This window comes from Lathyrus oleraceus, chromosome 7 (genome assembly GCF_024323335.1).
Source record: "Lathyrus oleraceus cultivar Zhongwan6 chromosome 7, CAAS_Psat_ZW6_1.0, whole genome shotgun sequence".
NCBI classification, from domain to species: domain Eukaryota; kingdom Viridiplantae; phylum Streptophyta; class Magnoliopsida; order Fabales; family Fabaceae; genus Lathyrus; species Lathyrus oleraceus.
Genome location: NC_066585.1, coordinates 303,397,719 through 303,424,973, shown reverse-complemented (window position 1 = coordinate 303,424,973; position 27,255 = coordinate 303,397,719). Strand labels below are relative to the sequence as shown.

General features: G+C 38.7%; 1 protein-coding gene across 1 annotated transcript; it reads right to left on the bottom strand.

Moving 5' to 3' along the window:
* Positions 1-4,031: 4,031 nt before the first annotated feature.
* LOC127103551 (uncharacterized) lies at positions 4,032-5,864 on the bottom strand. Its single transcript, XM_051040802.1, has 3 exons — positions 5,082-5,864; positions 4,558-4,823; positions 4,032-4,332 (listed from the first exon to the last, which is right to left on the bottom strand). Exons 1-3 carry the CDS (start codon positions 5,862-5,864, stop codon positions 4,032-4,034), a joined length of 1,350 nt encoding a protein of 449 aa, XP_050896759.1.
* Positions 5,865-27,255: the final 21,391 nt, after the last annotated feature.

Sequence of the window (27,255 nt, the reverse complement as noted above, 5' to 3'; positions counted from 1 at the left end):
CTCAAGTGTGATTAGATCAAGGTTGAAGCAAGCAAGATCCATTTTTGCACAGCATTGAAGGTAAATTTCAGAAAACTTCTTCTCTTCGATTCTCACTCAATTCTCATCAATTCTCTTGGATCTTTAGTTGTCTAAAGTCCTACCAATGTAGGAAAGAAGATTGAGTTGCTTTGAGGTCAAATCGAAGCAACTCATTTGTCACACCTCAAAATTCAACTCCTCATATCTTTTTATATATTTGGAGTTATTTGAAATTGAGGTCAGGTTCGTGCTCTACGCCATTTTTTCTTTCAGATCATGTCCTCCTTTTTTATTTTGGTGATGGTTGAGGGTGGACCAGTCCGGTGAGGTCCACCGGAGAAGAAGACCGGAGCTCTGGCTCCGGCGATGTGTTGGAACGTCTCCAGACCACTTGATCCATTTGAAATGTTTTAATCTTAGGCGTTGATTTTGATTACCACGCGTGTGGCGCGTTGACTAAGTTTCACCATGGAACGCGTGTTTCCATCCACTTGATTTGCCACCTCAATTAATGAGGGAGATCAAGTAGCTCACGTTTTTTTGATTTTTTTATTTTTGTTTTAATTCATTTGATTTTTATTAATTCATATTAATTTTAATATTGATCCATAATTGTTTAAATAAATTCCTCTTTCATATTCTGAATTAAAATTATTTTTTGGATCATTATTAATATTTTTCATTATTTAATTGATTTTTTGATTATTTTTAATTATTTAAAAATACTTTTAAGTCTTTAAAAATTCTGAAATTTTTTCTCCAAGGTCCTTTGACCTAGTTTGACCTATGATAAATCTCATGGCCATTTCTTTGGTGTTTTGATGAGGTTTTAGGAATTTGACAAACCATATTTAATGTAAATGCTTTATTTTAGTACTTTTTAAATTGAATAAATGCCAAATAATTGTGTTGACCTCTTGTGATAGTTTGTGTAAGTTTGACTTGTGTTGTTGGGCCTTGGTCAAGGTTGATTTGAATTTGCTAGGTTAATATCATTGGATTTAGGGGATTGATGGAATGTACATTCCATCTCCCAAAATGAATGAATGATATTAACTTGGTAAATATCATTTTTTGACCAATTTGAGTTATGATCCATTCCCCTCCCTCTTCATCTAATTCCCCTTCTTTATGCATCCATTGCATTTGGCCTATGATATCTCTAAATCCTAAGGCTAGTTGATTGCAAAATCAACATAAGTATGGATGAGATTAGGCCACCTCTTTTGCATATTCTTTTTTGGTGTGGTATGTTTCATGAGCATAGTCCATTATACTATGTTTCTAACATGCATTAACACCAAAATTCTATTGTCGGGCCTCAAATAGTTGTGACTTCTACATAAGTCTAATTACGATTGCTTAACATATCGCTAAATTTTGACACAAAAGGCATATCATTCTAGTTAGTGAGATTATAAGTCTCCTCTCTTTCATGGTATTGTATGGAAACTTGGCCTTTTTTCCTTCCTTTGGAAGATGTCTTGGCTCAAGGATCTATGCTTGTGATAAGTGGGTTGAGTGTTCTCTAATGAATGACTTAAAACAAAGAAAAAAACAAAAGCAAAACAATACTAACTTCTAACTCATTAACAACTAATATTTAATTTCAAGCCATTTACTTTAATGCCATTTAATTTCAAGTCTATATTCATTTTCCATTATTCATACCATTCTAATTATTTATGTTAATGCCATTTTCAATTTGTCCATTTGGACCATATTGTGTGATATATCTTTCCTGTGTATACTTTGTTTGTTTGTGTGGTCTTGGACCATTAATGTACATAATAACAACAAAAACCCTAAAAAAACTGTTGTGTGGACTGTTGGCTTGATCTTGGACAATTAGACTTAGAGTTTAGGCAACATTCATATGCTAAAGGACTTGGCCAATACCAACTTTCATGTAACCAAGTGCTTGCAATTTGAAATTTCATATGATACATCATTGAAGATCCCTTTGAGTTCAAGGTGCAACATGATCATTGTGAAGTTGTTATTTTGAACCTGTGACTTGTGGAATTCATCTGCTACACGGGCAAATTTGAAGGAGATCATGGACTGGCTAAGGCTTGGATAGGGTTATCTTTATTTGATGCCTTTATCTTCAAGATAATATCGTATGCATTTTTTTGTGGCTTGATTTTAATATCCAAGGGAATTTGGGGCTTCTATAAGACATTCTTGTCTATTAGATTTCTACCCATTGGTCAGATCTTTTCAACTCTTAACTTTTAATTTTGTGCTTATGATTAGTCTCTTCATCTCCTCCCCATCTCTTTAATTTCAAAATATCTCCCTCCTTTTAAGAATTCTTCTTTTCTTGAACTAGTTTTCTTCTAAACTTTGACCACTTTGCAAACTAGAAACTTTGGCCTTATGCCATTGCATTCTCAAACTTCTTTTCTTAATCAAACTTGTAAATAGACATAATTATACTTGACCTAAACTTTCAAAAAGGCAAAAAGAACTGAAATTCTGGTATCAGATATGAGATGTCGAAGGTAATGTCACGACACTGATATCTGAACAACAAGTGAAATATAAACAGGATAAAAACAGAAAAACAATTGAACAAGTGACACAAGTAATTGTTAACCCAGTTCAATGCAAACACATCTACGTCTAGGGGCTACCAAGCCAGGAAGGAAACCCACTAAACAGAATTAGTTCAAAGACTCTTAGTAAACAACTTCAAGTTACAGTCTTTTCACCTAATCTCTACCCGTGTGACTTCTATCTAAGAACTCTTAGATATGAGACCCTACTCACTCCCCCTCAATCACAACAGTGATACTAGAACAAATACAAAAAGAAAGAAGACACACTTCAAGGACACATACTTGATCTTGCTTAAAAGCTTCAACCAAGTAAACAAATACACTCGTACTTCAAAGCTTAGAGTGGACAAACTACAACACAAAACTCAGTCCAATTCTTACATCAACAAGATGAATGAATGGCTCACAATTCATAAGTTCACACAAGACTAAAACCCTAAAACTCTCTCACTTCATAGTTCGTATCTTGTGTGTCTAAAACATGTTTTACATGGCCTTTAAATAGAAGCTTTTAGAATGGGCATGTGCAGCATGAAACCCTAATTCTATTTTGATTGTGTATCTCCTAAGAAACAGCAGTTAATCATTCCTTTTTGTAAAATAAAACATTCTGGTTTAAAATAGAATTACTCCTTGAATAGCGCATGCAATCTCCACATAAAGCACACAAAGATTTTAATGAAAAGCGCAACAACAAAACACATAAGATTCAGACTGAATGTTCTGTATGCACATGTCTTAACATCGGGTCTGACATCTTGACTAAATCCTACACAACCATATTTAAACAACCGGTAAGAAGCTGATATCACATGTCAAGACAACACGCGTGACATCTTGTGATAACACTAAGTTTTACCAAAATTGATGCCAACACATAGAACCAACAAACTCCCCCTTTGGCAAATTTTGGCTAAAACATACATCAGATCATATGTTCAATCAAAGTATCAGTTCAGCAGCAGAAGTAAACATACACACATTACTAGTAGAAAAAGCAACTAGTAAACACACATGCGCGTTTGTGATAAGAACACACAACCTCCCCCTTCAGCAACAACCTGCTTCACACAGACAGAACACAATGCGCTTGTGCTCAGAACACACCACCTCCCCCTTCAGCAACAACCTGCTTCACACAGACAAAACACAGAGAGTTCTCCCCATGTGCCAAACAACTACACACCAGACAGTTCTCCCTCTTTGTATCAGACAAACACCATCTATAGCTATAGCTACTTCTCCCCCTTTTTAGGCAAAAGAGACAAAATAAATGTCTATTTAGTCATGAAACAAAATGTCAAAAGTTAAAGGATTACAAAACCAAGTACATAATCAGCTGTAAGCAAGCTGAGAAACAAACCAACAAAATAGAATTGCCAAAATCAAGAAAATCCATCACATCAATAAAAACCATCACATCAATAGGGACCAAAGTCAAAGGAGTTAATCAATAGAGCTTGAGCTTGCAGCTTCATCAGCACCAGAAACAGAATTGCCACTTGTCTCAGCATTGTTTGCAGACCTCATACTAGAGGTGTGGGATTCAGCTTCCTTAGCATGTTCAATATGATCACCTTCAGCTTGCTCCAAGCTTGAAATCAAGGCTTCTAACGATTGTTTCCTAGTTGTTGCTACCCTTATCCCTTCACCCAGCTCTTTACAAGTCTCCTTAAGCTCAGCAATTGTTCCAACTTTTGAGGTTGGATTTTTCATGGCAGATGTCATGACAATATCTTCGACATGACTGCCTTCAAATAGTTTATAGTGCACAGACAGAGCAGGTTTTCTTCTACTAGGTAAGTCATTAGAACACAGAATACCAGGGTGTTGATTCAGGATAATCCCACAAATCATAGAGGGAAAGGAAATAGGCAGCTTAACTGCATTAGTAGATGCATGCTTGATGATTTGTTCAAACATAAATCTACCATAGTCAAAATTCACTTTGGTTCCAACAGCAAAAATAAACCTTCCAAGGGTATTAGCAATGGTGGAAATATGGTTGGTAGGCACCCAATTCGCAGCTCCTATTTTATGCAATATAGCATACTTGACAGTTAACTTCTCAACAGGAAGATGCTTCTTAATAGGCCAACCTTTCACCTGCCTAGCTGTAATCTCTCTACATACCTCATTGTCTGTAGCTTCCAATTCACCTGCACCCTCAATTTTTCTTCCCAGAAAATTGTTAATAACAGTGGGAGAAAATGTGATACACTTACCCCTCACAAACACCTTGCAAAATTCCTTGTTGTTCTTATCAGCAATATCCTCAGGAATGTTGACAATGAATTCCTTAACTAAACCCTCATAGCATTGAGAGAACCCAGCCACAGTCTTCAACAACCCAACAACCTTTATCAGGTCCATGACCTCCTTGACTTCAGCAGCATCCTTTCCCAACTCCCTTTCCACGACCACCCTTCTTTGAATCACAAATTTCCACTTGGCAGCTCCATCCTCAAGATGGAAAGAGATGTTATCCAAATGGACAGCAACAACTTTAACAGGAGACTTCCTCACAGTGGTTTTCTTCACAGGAGAGATGTCAGGGACATCTTCCTTAACATCCTCATCAGACTCAGAATCTTCTCTAACCTTCCTCTTCTTCATTTCAACCATGCTCCAAGATTTAGAGGGCCCAATACCAGCAGTCTTCTTAGCTTTTCGAGTCTTCATGCGTTTAGCCACACTTGGCTTTAAATGATGAAGTAATCTATCCTCTTGATCATCATACCTATCATCTTCTAGGTCAATCACATCGTTTGCATCATCATGCTTCTCAGAGTGGGAAGTATTGGCAGTTTTAGATGCCACGGATTTTCCTTTATCAGACACAGTTTTCCCTAGAGAGCACAACCCTTCAGCAGCCATGTCCTTCTCAGAACTGGAGGAATCGTCATCCTTCTGACTATGTTGTTCAACCTCAGGATAAGGGTACATTTTAGACAGGGGAGTAGAGACTCCCTTCACAGAATGTCCTTCATTAAGGATTCTAGTGACTAGGTTTCTTATAACACGATTAGTGTGGTGTATATCTTCCTTAGAATTAGTGGCAGGAGTTGAGCCAGAAGGGATACTAGAGATGTTACCTTGATTGAGGCATGCAAAAGCTAAGGCATCCATGGGATGGTTCAAATCAAGGGCCTCGTAGGGAATAACTGATAGAGGAACCACATCTAGAATCTCATCATCGGGAATGTCCATGGAAGGAGCGCTAACCTTTTGAGTAGACTTAGTAGTTTTTGAAGTAGAAGTATTTTGATGTTGTGACATTTTGGAGTTTTTGTGGAAAAAATGCAGTTGCCCTAGCAGAGGTGTGTGAGGAAGGAGCAGGAAGATGGAAGAGTTGGAGTAGGTAGTGAGGTTGTGAGGGTAGCGTGTGAAGACGTAATAGATGGTGTTTCCAAAACTAGGTGATGATTTACCATAATGGGGGCACTTTATTTTAGCCACATAGACACTATTTTGCTTACTAAACCATGATATTAAATTGTTCCCCAAGAAGAAGCATCCTCCTGATGTGCTTTTCCTATCATCAGCACTTCCAGCCCAATCAGCACCACAATATCCAGACAACAAAGATTCAGATCCATGAGTGTATAGCATCCCATAGTCACAAGTGCCATTAACATATTCCAGGATCCTTTTCACTTGGTTTATATGGCTCATCTTTGGTTCAGCTTGATATCTAGCATAAACACCTACAGCGAAGGCAATGTCATGTCTGCTTGCTGTAAGATATATAAGACTTCCTATCATGCTTCTGTAGAGACTTTGATCCACACTGACACCATTTTCATCTTTAGACACTTTCAGATGAGTAGGAGCAGGTGTCCTCTTGTGGCTTGCATTCTCCATGCCAAACTTCTTAACAATATTCTTGGCATATTTACTTTGAGATATAAAAATAGAATCTTCCATATGCTTGACTTGCAGAGCAAGAAAATAGGTTAGTTCCCTAACAAGGCTCATTTCAAATTCAGACTGCATTTTCTCAACAAAATGTTGAACCATTTTACTTGACATCCCACCAAACACAATATCATCCACATATATCTGAGCAACCATGAGCTTTCCTCCTTCATCTTTGACAAATAAAGTCTTATCAAGCTCCATGAGCTTTCTGTATCCATTGTCAATGAGAAACACTGTGAGTCTCTCATACCAAGCTCTAGAAGCTCGTTTCAACCCATAAAGAGCTTTCCTCAACTTATACACATGCTTTAGAAGATTTGGGTCTGTGAATCCCTTTGGTTGTTCAACATATACTTCCTCATTCAAGTAGCCATTTAAGAAGGAACTTTTCACATCCATTTGGAACAGTTTAAACTTCAGAATACATTCCACTCCTTGCAATAATCTAATGGACTCCAGGCGAGCTACAGGAACAAATGTTTCATCAAAGTCAACTCCTTCAACTTGAGTGTATCCTTGTGCTACCAATCTTGCTTTATTTCTAGTAACCACACCTTTTTCATCAGATTTATTCTTGTAAACCCACTTTGTTCCAATAACATTTATTCCTTCATGTCTTGGAACCAATTCCCATACTTCATTTCTCTTGAATTGGCCTAACTCTTCCTGCATGGCATTGATCTAGAATTCATCAGTTTAAGATTCTTTAACATTCTTAGGATTAATCTTGGACACAAAACAGGCGTGTGAGATCACTTCCCTTGATCTAGTGGTGACCCCTTTATTTGGGTTTCCTATAATGAGATCTTTAGGATGATCCTTCTGAATTCTGATAGAGGATCCCTTATTAACTTTATCAGCTTCACGTTCAGCTTTAGTGGATTCACTCTCACTACTTTTGCCCAGGAGATCAGTTGGGGCATCATTCAGAAATGTTTCAACATCGTCTGTGACATCAGTCTCTTGATCATCAACAATAACATTGATAGACTCCATCATAACTTTTGTTATGGAATTAAACACTTTAAAGGCTCTGCTGTTTGTTGAGTTGCCCAGAAATATTCCTTCATCACTCTTGGGGTCCATTTTCCTTCTTTGTTCACGATCAACCCGGATATAGCATTTACTACCAAACACATGGAAGTATTTGAAAGTAGGTCTTCTTCCCTTCTAGACTTCATATATATGGGGTTGAGGTCCCTTTCCTCAAGGTTACTCTATTATGAACATAACAGGCCGTGTTCATAGCTTCGGCCCAGAAGTGGTAAGGCAACTTCTTAGCATGAATCATAGCTCTAGCAGATTCTTGGAGAGTTCTATTTTTCCTTTCCACCACACCATTTTGCTGAGGGGTAATGGGAGAAGAGAACCCATGACCAATCTTCTCAGATGAACATAATTAAGCAAATATACTATTCTCAAATTCTTTCCCATGATCACTTTTGATTCTGATAACATGACTCTCTCTTTCTCTTTGAAGTCTTTGACAAAGATCTTTGAACACATCAAACACATTAGATTTTTGCCTTATAAAACTCACCCAGGTATATCTGGAGAAGTCGTCCACCACAACATAAGCATACCTTTTCCCACCAAGACTTTCCACCTGCATAGGTCCCATCAAGTCCATGTGGAGAAGTTACAGCATTCTAGATGTGGTGTCATGTTTCATCTTCTGATGTGACATCTTTGTCTTCTTTCCAATCTGACATTCACCATAAACTCTTCCTTTCTCAATCTTTAATTTTGGGATTCCTTTTACAGCTTCAACAGATATGATCCTCTTCATTCCTTTAAGATGCAGATGACCCAGTTTTTGATGCCATTGTTTCACTTCTTCTTCTTTAGCTAGAGCACATATTGATGAATAACTAGTTTCTTGAGAAATCCACATATAGCAGTTGTCTTTAGACCTGACTCCTCTCATGATCACCTCGTTTTTTGCATTAGTACTCAAACATTCAGTTTTTGTGAAGTTCACATTTAGACCTTGATCGCATACTTGACTGATGTTGATCAGGTTTGCAGTCAATGCTTTAACAAGCAACACATTATCAAGGTTAGGGACTCCATGATAGTTCAGCTTTCCAATCCCCTTGATTTCACCCTTTGCTCCATTACCAAAGGTTACATAGCTGGTGACATGAGGTTGGAGGTAAACTAGCAGGGTTTTGCTTCCAATCATGTGTCTGGAGCATCCACTGTCAAAGTACCAATCTTCTTTGGCTGAGACTCTGAAGGAGGTGTGAGTTATCAAGTTAGTAGCACCAGCCCTAGGAACCCACTATTTTCTATTAATAGGGATGTGTTATCTGGGTCTAGGTTGATGATGAGTAGGACTAGGATAACCATTCAGCCTAAAGAAGAGTGGTTTTATGTGGCCAAATTTCCCACAGTAATGACATCTCCATCTTTGCTGTTTTCCTTTATGTTGTGTTTCCTTGTGATGTTGAGACACATGATGTGACATCTTTGGTTGGCTACTAGTGAGACTACAATCAAGAAAGGATTCATTGAACCCAAGGCCAGTCATGTCTCCTGCCATCTTTCTAGTTTGGAGGATTTTGTCTAAGGTGTCAGATCCATTGTTTAGCATTCTGACATACTTCGTCATCTCATCTAATTTGGAATTCAGGAACACGGCTTTGATCTTCAACTTAGAAATAGTTTCTAAGTGTTTTGTCTTCTCATCCTCTAGTTGGGTTATCAGTTTCTTCTGATTCTCCACTTGTTGACACACTTCTTCACTTCTGAGACACAACTTCCTGTAAGAAGTAGCTAATTCATCAAAGGTTAATTCATCATCACTGGAGTCTTCATCAGAATCCCATCTCCCAGTCAAGGCAGTCACAAAATTGGCAGACACTTCTTTTGTTTCACTTTCAGAATTGTCATCAGACCAAGTAACAGCAAGACTCTTCTTCTGTTTCTTGAGGTAGGTCCCACATTCAGCTCTAACGTGTCCATACCCTTCACATTCATGGCACTGAATTCCTTTGCCCTGTTTGGATTTTTCCTCATATTTTGTTCTTCTTCCAACATCATTGGGCCTACTGATGTCAAATGAGTTGTTCTTGACATTAGACTTTGACCTCACATCCATCCTCTTCAGGATTTTGTTGAATTGTCTCCCAAGTAATGCTAAATCATTTGCCATACCTTCATCAGTATCCTGACTACTTTCTTCCTCTTTATCTTCAGTATTTTACATAAAGGTTATGCTTTTGGCTTTCTTTTCAGATCCATCACTCATTCCCAACTCGAATGTTTGGAGGGATCCAATTACCTAATCCACTCTCATCTTGCATATATCTTGAGATTCTTCTATGGCTGTCACTTTCATGGCAAATCTCTTAGGAAGTGATCTGAGAATTTTCCTCACAAGCTTTTCATCTGACATCTTCTTACCCAGGGCTCCTGAGGCATTAGCAATTTCAAGGATATTCATATGGAAGTCATGAATACTTTCATCTTCTTTCATCCTCAAATTCTCAAGCTTAGTAGTAAGCAACTGCAATCTAGATATCTTCACTCTAGAGGTACCTTCATGAGTGGTTTTGAGAATATTCCAAGCATCTTTAGCCACCTCACAGTTGTCCACCAGTCTGAAGTTGTTCTTATCAACCCCATTGAATATAGAATTCAATGCTTTAGAGTTTCCAAGAGATAGTTCATCCTCCTCCTTGGTCCATTCTTCCTCATGCTTCTTATCAGTTGTAACTTCTCCTTCCTTAGCAGTGAAGGGATGTTCCCAGCCTGTTAGAACAACCTTCCAATCCTTATTATCCAAAGATTTCAAGAAAGCTACCATTCGAGGTTTCCAATAGTCATAGTTAGATCCATCCAAAATTGGTGGTCTGTGTACACATCCTCTGTCTCTATCCATAGTACTAAAAAGTAACATCCCAAGATCTCACCCAGAACCAGAGTAGGATGCCTGCTCTGATACCAAATGAAATTCTGGTATCAGATATGAGATGTCGAAGGTAATGTCATGACACTGATATCTGAACAGCAAGTGAAATATAAACAGGATAAAAACAGAAAAACAATTGAACAAGTGACACAAGTAATTGTTAACCAAGTTCGGTGCAAACACAACTACGTCTGGGGGCTACCAAGCCAGGAAGGAAATCCACTAAATAGAATTAGTTCAAAGACTCTCAATAAACAACTTCAAGTTACAGTCTTTTCACCTAATCTCTACCCGTGTGACTTCTATATAAGAATTCTTAGATATGAGACCCTACTCACTCCCCCTCAATCACAGTAGTGATACTAGAACAAATACGAAAAGAAAGAAGACACACTTCAAGGACACATACTTGATCTTGCTTAAAAGCTTCAACCAAGTAAACAAATACACTCGTACTTCAAAGCTTATAGTGGAAAAATTACAACACAAAACTCTGTCCAATTCATACATCAACAAGATGAATGAATGGCTCACAATTCACAAGTTCACACAACCTAAAACCCTAAAACTCTCTCAATTCATCGTTCGTATCTTGTGTGTCTAAAACAGGTTTTACATGGCCTTTAAATAGAAGCTTTTAGAATGGGCCTAGGCAGCATGAAACCCTAATTATATTTTGTTTGCGTATCTCCTAAGAAACAACAGCTAATCATTCCTTTTTGTAAAATAAAACATTCTGGTTTAAAATATAATTACTCCTTGAATAGCGCATGCAATCTCCACATAAGCACACAAATATTTGCATGAAAAGTGCAACAACAAAACACATAACATTCAGACTGAATGTTCTGTATGCACATGTCTTAACATCGGGTCTGACATCTTGACTAAATCCTGCACAACCATATTTAAACAACCTGTAAGAAGCTAATATCACATGTCAAGACAACACACGTGACATCTTGTGATAACACTAAGTTTTACCAAAATTGATGCCAACACATAGAACCAACAAGAACTAACTCATTCAAACCATTTTTTAGGCCTTTGTGCCTTTCAAACTTAATTTTTGTTAAAAAACAATGCATCCACTTTGAAATCTGTATCACGAACTACGAGATTTTGATCCTTCATTTTTATGTTGGTACGTAGGCACAAGTCCGAAGGTCTTGTCAAACACAAAAATATAATTAATGAATTCTTTTCTCATCCCTCATTCTATTTGTTTGTAAACATCACTTTGTACAAAATACATATGCACACAAAAAAGGGCTCCCTAGGAGTACCTATGACATTTTGGGTGCTAACACCTTCCCTCTGTGTAACCACCCCCCTTACCTATAATCTCTGACATTTTATTAGCTTTGATTTGAAAACTTCTTACTTTTGGGTTTTATTCGTACTTTTCCCTTTTCCCTTGGAAACAATAAATGCGCGGTGGCGACTCTAGTATTATTGATGTCTAGCTTATCCATAGCTTGATGATCATGAATTTACCGCTACACCCGCTAGATTAATCTTTGCAAGATTGATCTAGGCAAAAATGGCTATCCCGATGGACCAAAAAATGAATTGTCAATGCGAAAGTTAGGGAACAAATATAAGGCTTGATAACTCGAAAGTCCGAAAGGGCGGCTTAGGCAAAAAGGAGCATCCCGGTGGACGAAAAGAATGAGAAAGGTCCAGACGAAAGTTAGGGATAAAGGCATTGACTATGATCCTCGAGCCCAATACCCTACAAGCTTGATATCAGATGGTCAAGGACCAATCCACTCATCGTCAGCCAAAGCAAGGTCCTGGAATTCAGATGCTATAGTAGAATAGGGCCAATGTTGTGAAATCCCGATAAACTTGAAAGATGACTGATGGCCCAAAAATGGTTTTGCTTGAACACTTGTGACATCCAATTGGCTTGGCTTCCATGTTGGTTTCAATGTCTCGATGTTCCCCAACAGATAGACGATTCCTTGACAAAAGTGTTGACGACATCCGGATTCCATAATGATCACCTTCTAATCTTCGATGACGAGTCTGAATTCCCATTACAATAAAGACTCATATCCCCACAAATGACAGACAAATAAACGAACAAGCATGCATTCATCATGAAAGAAAAGCATACATCATGCACTACACATATCATATTCGCCATCATGATACCCCACGTAAACATCAACAGCCGGTGACGGCTCCAACCACCTGTTCAAGCAATTTTTTGGGTACGTTGGTATTTAATCCTCTTCCATCCCGAATACCTGAAAAGCTCCCGCAATTCCTGTATTCAGGTTCAAGAAGATTAAATAGGGGCAGCTGTTGTACCCCAAAATTTTCCCTCCCCTTTTCCTGGTTTTTTATCCAACCACTTGACTTGGGGATCAGCTGCACACATTAATAACTTATGCATATGCATCATTCATCCCATTTCCTTGGCTTATGGAGCTAGGGTTTGCAAGGTAGTAACTTGGACTTTCATCAAGGTAGGGGATGTGAAACCTAATTTCTTGATAATGGAGGTATAGATCCAACAAGGTGCTACCCCATCAACCTTCAGAGGTCTCCAAAACCCTAATCCTGGATGACATGAGGAGAGGGTCTCTTGGAGCTTCTTTGGGCCTTGGTGAGGATTCATACATTGGAAGATTGGTGGTTAAAGTATCTAGCTTGATTCAAAGGGCTTGATTAAGGAGGTGGGCTCCACCAAAACCCTAATCAAGGAGGGGTTGATCTTGTTGAACTTTTCTGCTTGGCTTTCCATGTGGTGACATCCAAAACCCCATTTCATCCACCTTTCACCCATTGGATGATTGGTGCCCACTTTAATCCTCATCCATCTATCTTGGCTCAAACATGGGTGGCACAGTTCCCATACTTGACTCCATTTATGTCATTCCATCTGGTCACCTCAAATACTTGGCCCACCCTTAGTTGGCTTGTATTTTAGGTCATTGGTCTTGAATTTGATCTATGGCTTGTTGTTGGTGCATTTGTGGCTTTATCTGTCCAAAACACTAAAACCTAGTGTACTAAAATCCAAATGGTGGTCAAATCTATTGATTCATTTCCAAATCTTAGTCTCATTTCATCAAGTCATAGTCTTGTTATTGATCCAGGTAATTTGACCATTCCATGTTATAAGTCATGTCATGTCCATTTCATTTCAAAATCAAGCATAAACGTACAAGGAGAAAACCATTTTCAAACCACTTTCATTTCTTTCAATCGATTATAAACCATCACATTGACCATTACATTAAAAAATTACAAATCTTGGCAACTTTTGACGAAATGTTGACTTTGGTCAACAGTTGACTTTTTGGTCAACTTTGACCAAAGTCAACCCGAAATCCCTAATACCCTAAATTCATCCATTACCATCCATAAAAGGTCCATTACAAGAAAAAACACAAATTTTGACATCTTTGACCAAGTGTTGACTTTGGTCAACAATTGACTTTTTGGTCAACTTTGACCAAAGTCAACTCACCTTTTTTTTACCACCATGTTGGTTGTGTTTTCCTTTTGTTTCTTCATTTCCAAGTAACTTAACTTATTTTCATATTCATGAGCACCATACCATGACTTCGATCTCTTGCCTTGACAACCCATTTTTACCTTGCTAAATTGGTCCTGCATTCACCCTAATCACATAACCACATATGGAACCTTCATGACCATTTGGACATACCAATACACATGCATCTGGCTTTGAACTCACAATGATGAAAAAGGATCATGAAGGCTGTAGCAACTAGAACCAAACCTACAAAAACTAGTTGGCAGCATCAGCATACACACTGAACCCAACATGTGTGAATCCTGCAGAAAATGCCAACTCATGACCAAAGGCTAGCCAAATGATGCAGCAAAAATCATGACCTGCATCCAACACAAAAGTAACAAAGTTCAAACCCTTACAAACAACAATGCAGCAGATGATAGACAAAACCTAAACCAGGCCATATCAAACCTAGTGGCTAACAAGGCTGGAAATCAAACTGCATACCTGATTGAAAGAGAGGACCCTTGAGACAGTTTGCGAGCCATGACTTAACCTTGCAGGTGTTCTGTACCCACTTGCATCAGCCTCCACAAATATATAATGTGTTAAGACCATAACCTGCATGAGCATAAGCCAAATCATAAGTGTGGATGTATAGGAGCGAGCCTCACACTACAACAACATTGCAAGACCAAACCAAGGCTTACCATGTCTAGCTTGCAATGGCACATGGAACCTGTGACAAATAACTTTGTGCATGGATGTCCTCATTCATTAATCTTCATTGGATAGTTCTAGCATTGGTCTCCTCACCATTAGCATCAAGTCTTCAGTGCAGACCACTTGTCCAGTTCACATGAAATACCACTGACCCATCATCATGCCAGGATCCCTCCGACTAAGTTCCTAAAACCTGCAGCATGAAACATCACCAATGTCAAGGTAATTCAGCAACAGGGCAACATTGCAGTTTTCCTCATAGTGTATAATCCAAGTCCTGCATCAACTCCCTGCTAAAAACCCAACACACAATAGTTTTGTCAGCATCATGGCCAAGCATTAACCTGAGCAACAATCCTGCAGTCATGTGTAGCCTGCAGGTCAACAAGCCATTGCCAAAAACACCAAAACCTGTCATGAAGCAATGCATAACAACCATCATTGACCAATGACATAAAATAACCTAAGTTGATTCATTAACCAAGCTTTCAAATTCAATGCTCACTTGTGAAGTTCCACATTTAACATTTCCAAGCTAACATCAAAATACTCCATTGCACATGAGCCCTAAATGGAGAAAGTTACACCATGATGCTAGTACAAATACATGCTAGACACTACCAACACAAATCAGTACAGGAAGAGAGTTACCTACATGATGACACTTTCCAACACAACAGTGTGCAAGGAAACATCTAGCATGAGGTGTTTCAGTTTCCTACATCAGCCATACATCATGCAGTCAAGTGCAATCCATGTTGAAATTATGATATGCATATGCAAGATGGTGGAGACCTAAACATCCCTTAACGAACAGCTCAACCTAGCACAGCAACCCATGCCTATTCACATCAGTTCAAGCAAAACCTGTAGTGAAAAAATTAGTCAAAACCATTTACCAAGCCATTGATCCACTTGCTACTCTAGCCAACCATATAAACCATGAAATGCACAATGAAATCTACCACAAACCAAACACCAATACACTGTAACTCTAAAACAAGTGTACCTCAGGGGGAACATCCATCCAACCTGCAGAATCCAACATGTCACAATTGTCAAGCATCATTGGTAACTTGCACCATCCTTATCCATCCTTTCTGCAGCATACCAAAGGGTTAGCCTAATTGGACAATGTAAATCACTCTACACACCACAAGAACCTTGTATCCATTTGGACTTTACCAAACCTGCAGTAGAACACATCACAGCAAACCAGTCAACCAACATAAACAGGCCCGGGCATATCCAAGCTAAATATGGAAAGGATAAAACAACAAAGCATTGGATCATTACTTATAGCAAGGCATAACAATACTAACCCCCACATAACATTTCCCAAACTAAGTCACAAAGTTTCAATTCTATAACCCAGCTTGCATTAGAGGAAAAAACTGCACAGCAGGTCATCATTCATGATTAAGTTCAACCCCACTTAAGTACTAACCTATGTTAGCCAGTCATCAATAACCTAACCTTAAATAAAATAACCAACTAACTAAGTTCATTAACCACTCCTAACTAACTGAGTCAAACATACCTAACTAAGTTAATTGCTAACTCAGTGAGCCAATGTTAACCAACTTCATGCCTTATCTAACAGATTCCAAAGCTTATTCCAAACCTAATTCTAATCGAAACCTCATCGTTATTTAAACAGGATCATCACCATCATTTCAAGACTTTTGCATCACCTTCAAACCCAATCTCACTCTGCAAAAATCTCTCCCTCACCACTCACTCAGAGCTCTTTTTCTCATAAGCCATTGAAGCTTCACACTGAAGCTTCAAAATCGCTTGAGCTAGACCACTATTCATCACTCCAATTTCCAGAAGAAAGAAGAAGAAGAAGAAGTAGAAGAAGGAAGAAGGAAGAGAAGAGGACGAATTGTGAAGAAGAATCAGAAACTCACCTGACAGTTTTCCGGACTCCTTCTCCGGTGAGTAAATCTCTAATCTTTGATTTTTTTTCCGTGTTTTTTGGTCACCAGAGGGTAGAGTTTAGGGAGAGGGATCCAAGCCCTAAGGTTGTAAACGCCAACTCACCTTAATTTCCATTTAATTTGCGCAAAATGATTTGGGGTTCTTCCATGAATTCCTTCGATTCAGCTTATCCATAAACGATTTCACTAAACCATCCCCGAATTCGTCACCAACACAGTGTTGCACGCCTAATGGTGACCTCAAATTTAGTTTAAGGCACCACCGTCGCCGGCGGCAGTCACCGACACGGTGGTCTACGGCGGTCGGCCGGTTAAATGAGAGGTGAGTGATAGAATTGATTCGCACGCCTGAGATTTTCAAATCCTATTTGACTGGACAAGTCAGTAACACCCTTGGATCTACTCTAATGTGCTCAGTACTTCCAAGCCCAATAAATCTGTTTTACACACGCCTCTTCCTTATGCACCCCCTCTACACAATAAGCATTGACACTTTGGGCTTAATCTGAGGCCCAAACACATTTTGCTATTCAACTTTGTTTTGTGGGTGCACCCCCTGTATCCAATAATGCAGCATTTGGGCTTGACTTAAAGCCCACATAACATGATTCAATTTTAAACCCCTTCCATGATTCACACCTCCTAACCAAATTTTATTTTATTTTGTTTTTTATTGATTTCTAATCTTTGTAATTAGCTTAATTAGCTAGATTGAGATTAGGTTAATTAGATTAATTTTGGTAATAGGAAATTAAAATCTTGATTTTTAGAACATTAGGTTAACATGGTTTTAATTAGGTAAAAATTAGGTTTAATTAGAAATAATTAGATTTTTTGATTAAATTTAGGACATAGTGTAATTTCCACACATTAGGTTAAAATCAATCTTTAGGATTTAATCAATTTTAGGCTCTGGTTAGACATTGACTAGAATTTGATTTGTGCTAATGTTTGGACATATTTTATAAATGATCATTTTGCCCTTTAGGGGGAATTTTAAGCATTTTATCCATTTAATGACATTATCCCTTAGGACTAGAACTTGACATTAAGATTGAATCATTTCCTAACAATTGTAGGTTCCCTTAGGGCTTGTATATAGACTTTTGATCAAGACTTTGATTAACATGCACATGTTCCCCTAGGATTTTAACATAGGTTTTTAATAAACTTTAATCAACCAATGTATGATCCCTTAGGATAGTTTCTAACCATTACTAACCATTAGATTAGGACTAACCCAATTCCCTAAACCAAAATAAACCCATGATTAAATTGATCAAAAGAAATTTTGATTAATTAAATCCTTTGAACTTGTATAATCCCATAGTCTAAATTCAGTGACCAAAAGACCCTTGGTCACTTAATAAGACTTTTATCCTAGGTTGTGGAGCTCAAGGCCTCAAGTCAAGATCTTTAATCAAGGCAATCCTCAGTCATACCAAGCAGCGGATTATACAATCATATCAAAGGTGGCATCTTCAAAAGCTTTATAAGTCAAGGTTTGAAGGGTGTGGCATGAGCCTTAAGTAATAGAGAAGGAGTGGGACTGGAGTATTCCTACCCCCATTCTGAGTATCTTTGGGTATGGGACGTATGACCCAACGCTCATCATATTCACCTTTATTCATAGACTTTAGCCCAATTATAATCACACGATTGACGAGTCTCTCCCTATTCATAAAGCATCATGCAACAAGCAAGGACTACATCAACAACTTATCAATCATGAATCAAGTTGTATCATACGAGCCTTAAGCAATAGAGAAGGAGTGGGACTGGAGTATCCCTACCTCCATTCTGAGTATCTTTGGGTATGGGACGTATGACCCAGCGCTCATCGTATTCACCTCTATTCATAGACTTTAGTGCAATTCGAATCGAACCATTGATAAAGTCTTCATCAACTCAAGAAACAACAACAAAGATTCTTCTCTTTCCACTTGAAAGTTAAGATGAGAGCTACATGCCACGAGCCTTAAGTGGTAAAGAAGGAATGAGACTGGAGCTTTCCAACACTCATTTTGGATATTTTTGGGTGCAAGACATTTGGCTCGTTGCTTATCGTATCCACCTTTACTCATAGACTTTAGCGTGATTCTTATCAAATAACTCTCAAGTCTATCCCATTCTCCATTCTAATCATTTCAATTTAATCATCTCTTCTTGCCTCCTCATTCACCTTGTTTTTAGCCCTAGTGGGCAGAACTACGAATGCTCTGATTTCCTCATTGCACAATGAGGGTACGTAGGCAGGAAAATTCAGTTTCTTCATGAGCTATCTTATTTATCAATCTATCTTATTTATCAATCTACATTTTCTCTCTCATGGATCATTCTCCATTCATTCAATCTATACCATCTTTGTGAGATCAAGCATACTTCTCCTTGGACTCCTTGTCTATCTTTTTAGGATGTCTTAACGATAATCCATCTCCTCAATCGAGAGTTGTTTGGGCTACAACCTCAAACACTTAATTCAGTCTTTCCTTTTGGTTTAACCCTATAGTGGTGGCCTTCTAGTCCACATATTGGTAAATGCCTACCTTGCTCTTCGATTCAGAGTCATCTCCTTCTTGGATCCAAAATACTATCCTTATTTGATCTTGAAATGTGTGTTTCCCCAGCAAGTGATACTATTCTTTGTACTACCATCATTCGTTGAAGCGGTGTTTGTCTTGTGAGCCCCCGTTGCTTAAACAAATGTCTCTCTCTCTATTCTTGTGGTTCCGAACTACGATTGCTCTGACTTTCTCATTGCACAACGAGAATACGTGGGCACGAGGACGCGAATCCTTGGTGAGCATACTCCTAATTATTCCTCCTTCGCCTTAGGTCATCATTTATAGCTTTCTCCATCCATTATCTACCTTCGATCATAAATCATTCATCCAGTGACATATTATTCCTTTGACATCGAAATACATTTTCTTTAGAATTCCATACACATCCTTTTAGGACACCTAATGTAGTCCGCCTTTCTACCTAGAGTTGTTTGGGCTACAACCTCAAACATTTAATTCATTCCTTTTTTGGCTAAACACCCTATAGTGGCGGCCTGCTAGTCCACATATCGGGTAAAGTCGTTTCCCTCTATGGTACGAATCTCATTTCTCTTATGGATTCCAATACACTTTCACCTTTTGATTTCAAATAATACTTCTTTAGTCACTTATCACCAAATATTCAATTATGTGACTTTGGTCACTTCATTCCATTCATATCCACGATACATTCACATTCTACCTTCATTCACTCCATGTGATATATTAGTTATCTTTGAGCCAAACACACTACCTCTTTGTGCTCTTTCTTGCGTCACCTTATGAATCAAGAGATGTTTGGGCTACAACCTCAAACACTTAATCCCTTCCTTTTCGGTTTTACCTTATAGTGGCGGTCTGCTGGTCCATGTATTGGTAATATCCACCTTACTCTTGGGTTCATCTTTTCACCCTTGTTGGATGTCAAAACACTATTCTTTGGTTCAGACCATACTTTGATCAACATTCTTTTCGTCTCCCACCTCTAGTTCCTTGAACTATGAAGCTCTGAATTCCTCATTGCACTATGAGGATATGTAGGCATGAGGGCTCTAATCTTCACCGAGCACTTTATCTATTTCTTTTCCTTTTCTCATTCTTTTGCGAGTACTCTTAGATATCACACCTATTCGAGCGAGAACAATCAAAACGGTTCCCATGGAGTACCATGGTTGTTTGGGGTGCTAATACCTTCCCCTTGCATAACCGACTTCCTTACCTAGTATATCTCTTTCCCCCAGGTTTTATCAATGTTTTCCGTTCCCTTTGGGGATAAATAAAGTTCGATGGCGACTCTGTTGTATGTTCGAGCGTGAGATACAGTCAGATATATTTTTGCTAGCTTCAAAGGGATATTTGACAATCATGTGATTCGAATTGTGCTCAAGTCTATGAATAAAGGTGAATACAATGAGAAACTGAGTCACTCGTCCCATACCCAAAGATATTCATAATGAGTTAATAGAATTCTCCACTCTCATTATTTCCTTATTTCTTAAGGCTCATGTCATACAATTTTAATCTTGATTGACAAGCTCTTGAAGAAACATCTTTAATATGCCTTGTATAATCCACTATTTGATTTGTCTCAGATGCCTTGCATGAAAGTCTGGACTTGAGGCCTTGAGATCCACACTAATACATAAATAATCTTATCAAGTGATTAAGGGTCTTTTAATCACTTGACTAGACTGTGGGGATTATACGTGAATCAAAGGATTTAGTTAATCAAAATTTCTCTTGATCAACTTGAATCAAAGGGTTTGAATTAAATTGAGAATTATGGTTAGTCATGTATAACCTAATCTAAAGGTTAATAATGTTTAAATATAAAAGACTAAGAGACATTTGAATAAACTGTGTGTTTTGAAAAACACTACGAAGACTTTATTATGTTTAGAGAGATTACAACTAATTATATGATATAGTCGATGTGAGACTATTCTATATACATATATTCTTAACACTATATATTTACAAATATCAACCCCCCCCCCCCCCCCCCCTCAAGCTTGAGAATATAAGTCAAATGCACCAAACTTGTTACATATATAATTAGTTATGGGGCTTCACGAGGATTTTGTTAATACGTTTATCAATTGATCATTAAAGTTGACAAAGCTTGTGACGATGTCACCTGACTCGATCTTCTCTCTGACAAACTGACAGTCTATCTCAATAATTTTAGTCCTCTCATGTGTTTATAAGTGGGGACAATCCTCACTCTACCAACCTGTTGGTAAGGTGAGTATTACCCTCATATATAAACACACGTTCAAGTCATATATTATCCGATGTGGGACTCTTAACACACCCTCTCACACTCTGGACTAGACAACTGGAGTGTGGAAATAAATGATGGGTGGTCAGATAGCGGAAACCATAGTAGGTGGCCCACCGGATCTTAAACGAGGCTATGATACTATGTTAAGAAATGTGGTTAGGCCTAACTCAACCATATAAAACCGGTTTTGTAGGGTTGAGTTATGCCCGACCACATTTCTTAACTTGGTGTCAAGAGCCTCGTTTAAGATCCAGTGGGCCACCTACTATGGTTTCCGCTATCGGGCCACCCACAATTTATTTCCATGCTCCAGTTGTCTAGTCCTGAGCATGAGGGGTGTGTTAAGAGTCTCACGTCGGATAATATATGATCTGAACATATGTTTATAAGTGGGGGAAATTCTCACTCTACCATTCGGTTTTGTAGGGAGAAGTTACGATAAAAAACAAAATGGTCAAGTTCACTACGACCATACCAAATTGTTGTACTACAGTGCTGAGGATGCCAAACCAAGCTCTCGGAGATTTCTTAAGACCATAACGAGACCTGTGTAACCTACACACCATATTTGATGACCCCCCCTGAGCAACAAATCCGGGTGATTGCTCCATGTATACTTCCTCTTCAAGATCACCATGTGAAAAGTCATTTTTTTATGTCAAGTTGATGAAGAGGCTAATGTCGAATGGTTGCAATGGCTAGAAGAAGTCTAACAAATGCCATCTTGGCTACAGGAGAGAAGGTATCACTATAATCCAATCCAAAAATCTGAGTGTGTCCTTTGGCTACCAAGCGAGCTTTAAATCGGTCAATCTTACCATTTGGACCAACCTTCACTGTATAAAGCCAATCACAACCTACTAAATATTTCCGGGGGGTAGAGGAACCAGTTCCCCGGTACCATTGCTTTGAAGAGCACACAATTCATCGATCATTGTTTGCCTCCACTCACAGTGAGATAATGCTTCACTTGGAGTTTTAGGAATAGAAACAGAAGACAAACAAGTATATTGCAAAAGGGAAAGATGGTGATAACATAAATCAATATAATATGGGTAAGAATTTCATGTTTGCCGTATACCTGTTCGAAGGGTAATCATAATATCGGACTCAGGTTGTAGGATCAGATTCGGTGATGGCGGAGGCGTCAGAGGAGAGTTTGCAATGACCTCAGGGACAGGGACGATAGGAGTTCGGTGACAATGCTGATATGTTTGAAGTGGTCGAGAAATGGGGGGGGGGGTCAGGAGCCATAAGTTGATGGGAAATTGATCGGGACTTAGTAAGTCTATGGGAATCGTGACTGCAAGTGCACAGTCGTATCTTGTAGTTTTAAAGATTATCGAACCCATAAGGACTAATAATAGAATGTATCATTATCTAATGTTACTATGTAAATCTAAGGCTGATGATCGTTGGTGTAATCTTATTGGTTAAAATATTCTTCAGTAGATTTTATTTATAAAAAGGACTTAGTCTCACACTCTCGTTTTATTGACTCTGACCATACTTTTAAATCAGAATGCTTGGCTCTCGCGGTCTCATTTTGAATTTAAAAGTAATTTTTGAATATGAATAAAGTCTAATTAATCCTAAAGCGCTCTCGCTGTGTTTATGATTAATGCCTAGTTTCAGCTATCTGGTTAAAATCTCAAACTCTCGTTCTTGTTGACCGTAACCTTTGTTTGTTTTGTACTCTCGTACGAAAAATAGTTTTGAATAAAACAAGAAAATAAAACTGGAAAAGTAAGTTTTATAAAAGACAACACCAATTATTTACGAATCTCGTCATTTTGACTGTCTTTACATACTGATACCTAGGGGTTTAGCCGGACATGGATCCGGTAACAGACATGGTATTCAAAAAATCAAACATACAACAAAGCATAAATAAATAAAATGGCAATTAAAACAAAACCTGGAATATAATTTGAGAACTTGAACGGAATCCTGATTCTTCAAATTAAATCATGCTGGAAAGCTTCGGCAATCGCGTACAACGTTACAATCAAATTCAAATGCGTAAACAATAAGTTGCAATAGTCCCCGATATGGAGAATCTATTGCTTTTACAAAGTAAGAAAACTGCCTACGAAAACTAACTAAAAAGAATCTTACTAAAAAAAAACGTGTCTTCAAAGGAGAAACGACCCTCCTTTATAGATTTTCCACTTCCCTAGATTGTAGCGAAAAGGTGAGTGGAATCGTGGCTAAAATTGTGGAGAGAAAGTAGGGAAAACCGGGTTGTAGCGGTTGCCATAACCCTAGTTTGATCTCCGTGGCGAGCGCCACCTGTCGCAACGCGAAAAAACAACCGGCGGGAAAAGACACAGAGCCGCCACCGTGCGTTATTTATCCCAAAGGAGGGAAAGGAAACGCTCAAAGTAAACCTGAAAAAGGGAAAGGAATGGTCTTACGACCAGATATTGCAAGGTACGGGAGTCGGTTATGCAAGGGGAAGGTATTAGCACCCCTCACGTCCGCCGTACTCGACGGGATCCACGCTCAAAAGAATAGAATAAAGTTGCTGATAAACTGCTCAAAGAATGCACACAAACTGGAATAAACAGATGAAAGAAGACGAAGGAAGGTGACTCGGCAGGATGTCGCATCCTGGGCCTACGTAGTTTGTCAGAAACAAACATCAGAGTCAACGTAGTTCGGGGAAATGGGAAACGGGCTCGCTAGGATATCGCATCCTATGCCTACGTATCTCATCTGGAATGAGAATCAGAGCTACCGTAGTTCGGCTAACGCATGCCGAAACAAAACACAACACAAAGACGTTGAGACGTCAAAAGAGACACACAAATGGAAACAGACTGCCAATGGCTGGTCTTACGTCCGACTCCGAACAAAAGAAACACAAACAGGAAACCGAATGCCAATCGCTGGGCTTATATCAGACTCCACGAATAAACAACAACAAATGGGAAACTGAATGCCAATCGTTGGGCTTACATCAGACTCCACAAACAGACAACAACGGCAGGAAACGGAATGCCAATCGTTGGGCTTACATCCATCTCCTAACACACACAACACAAAAGGGTTGAAAAAAAGAAAAAGGGCGCCCGGAGAGATCTCGCACGATCTCCTGCCTACGTACCTCATCTGGTATGAGGATCAGGGCGACGTAGTTCCCCTTAACAGGGGAAAGAACAAACTAATAGGGAGTCTGGAACTCGAACCTAATAGTTATCACACAAACAATATCCCTAAGTCGGGAATAAGGGTAATGCACACACACAAAACCAACACAACAAAAAAAGGTTGAACACACACCAGACAACACAACAGAAAAGAAAAAGGGTGCCCGGAGAGATCTCGCTCGATCTCCTGCCTACGTATCTCATCTGGTATGAGAATCAGGGCGACATAGTTCCCCTTAACAGGGGAGAAACTTTCTCCTAACCAGAGACCAAGGGAATAACGAACTAAAAGGGAGACTGACTCGAGCCTAATAGTCATCATGCAAATTATAACCCTAGGTTGAGGTCTCTAACAAGAGTTTGACTCACACAGGCAGTGAGTCAACTCAAGTCTAGGCTGGGCTCATACAAGGCAGATAAACATCAAAAGCAATCATCACACGCTATATACAAACAAGCGGCTCATACAAGGTTGGGCTTTAGTCAAGGGGTCATATCAACCTCGACAAACAAGCCAACACTGGAAAGGGTGTCTAAGGCTCTTAACCATTGACATTGACTGTCAAGGTGAGCAGATGAAAGGTAATGAGGGTTGGACCTCATAGCTCTTAACCCGGGCCTGGGTGAGCTTGAATCAATGAAAACGTGGGGGTGCAGAATGAGGGACCCTGCTCCACTTGACTGACACTGTACAAGATCTGGGGGACGTGTCCAAGTGCATCAGCACGTAGTGCGAGCATAATGGACGACTCAAACGATTAGCAGGGGATTGATTGCTAATCCCTTCTATCTGCCGATTGCCTCTTCACTTAGGAGGACTTGAAGTACATGGCACAAAAGTAAACAATCACAGACATTGCCTCTTAAGGAGGACTTCAGCCAAATGCCTGCCAAACAGAAACGACAGGGATTCCAGACTACATGGAGTTAGAGGATGATTACCTAGGTGGTATGCCAACCACAAGAAAATAAACTCAAGCAATGAGCTAAAGCAACTAAAGTACCTGTAAGAAAGTCAAACAAGTCAATATTCACATTCAGACAAATCCAACAAACAGTCAACAGTGTTACAACCAATATGCACGCAAGGCAAGTCAATAACTCAACAACTCAAGTGAGTTCATCACCCATGATCCTACAATACAACAAATGTTAGTGGACAAAGCAAATTTGCATCTCAAGTCATGAGATCAACATCAACCATTAGGATTAATAGCTTGAACCTGAAATACAAAACTCAAAAGATGAGTACAAACCACTAGTCCAAGACTAGGGTCAAAGGCAAAGCAAAAAGTCAAAACAGCAACCAATATTCAACATGAAGCACATTTATTCAAGTAAGAACATGTCCTAAAAAGGACCAAACTCAAATCCTAAGGCAAATCCATCTAATGGTCATGCTAAGGCAAAGGCAATTACAAAGCACACAATTGGACATTAAGAAGAGAAAATGCACATTAAATCAGACATGAATCAAATAACTATGGAAATTTTGATGTGCATACAACATGTTAAAAAAAATCATCATGCCAAAAATTGGAATCAGAAAAGCTCGATTGACATGGATATGAAAATGAACAAGATCAACATCAAAATGTGTGACACACATTGTAACACCATACATTCATGTGCCTAAAACAGAGATGAAAAATGCTAAAAATGCACAACCAAGCCTCAAAACTCAAGCCACATGTTGGGAATCAGCATACCAAATTTCAAAGCAATTGGACAATGCATGAGCATTTCACAAAAGAATTGGTACAACATGTCACATTTTGCATCATGTTCAAATAACAGTCCACAATTAAAAATCCAGAAATGATAAAATCAAGAAATCACAACCACAAAATAATAGACATCCACATGAACATGTAGCAAAAAATTGGAAGTGATTTGGATTAATTTACTATTTGTTATGATTTTTTGAAGTTGGAGGAAATAAAATTGAAATAATATGAATGAATGCATGAGAAATGGAGGGAAAAGAAAATGTTTGACAAAATTTGAAAAAAAGCGCTAGAATCAGGAATCGAAGGGAGGTTGTACGCTGGCACTATGGGACCAAAACGACGTCATTTTGGAAGTAAACCCTACCCTTATAACAGGCGGTGGCGGACGGTGGTTTCCACCGTCTTCTCCGGCCGTCTCCGGCGGAGCGCCACCGTCACCAAATGCAGAATTTAGCAAATTATATATCGTTGGAAAGGTCTCATCGCGAGGATTTGAAATATCATATTAGCTAAGCCTAAATCTCCATGGATTTTCTGAATCGAACGAAATAAGTTTCTAGATCTAAACTTAAAATCATCATATCTCACTCAATTTTTATCCAAATTCCACAAAATTTATATCAGAATTCTCAGTGATGAAAGATCTACAAGATCATGGCAATAGAATCAAGAATTATGAGGTTCAAATTTTCATCAACCTGTTGTGCAGTGAACAAAAACAATGGATTCAAGCCTCCAAAAGCTCCAACTCTTCTCCCTTGCACTTCTATTGAAGCTTTGAATGAGAATTGATACTTGAATTGGTCTGGATCTAGCTTAATCTGAACTTTCCATTAACATGTTCATGTGCTTGGCATGCTTCAAACCTTGCTTAATTTCCACGAATTATGACTGATTCATGCTCCAAATTCCATGAAGATGATGGATCTATGAAGAAACTATGTGTTTGTGTGGAGAAAATT

Bases quoted from the DNA above. Each gene is read 5' to 3' on its own strand.
- LOC127103551 (XM_051040802.1), bottom strand. From the start codon at position 5,864: ATGTCACAACATCAAAATACTTCTACTTCAAAAACTACTAAGTCTACT. The intron at 4,824-5,081 runs GTCCATTTGGAT...GAATTTTGCAAG, and splicing joins CTCCTGTTAAAGTTGTTGCT to GTGTTTGTGAGGGGTAAGTG. The intron at 4,333-4,557 runs GTTTATTTTTGC...ATTTGAAGGCAG, and splicing joins ATTGCTAATACCCTTGGAAG to TCATGTCGAAGATATTGTCA.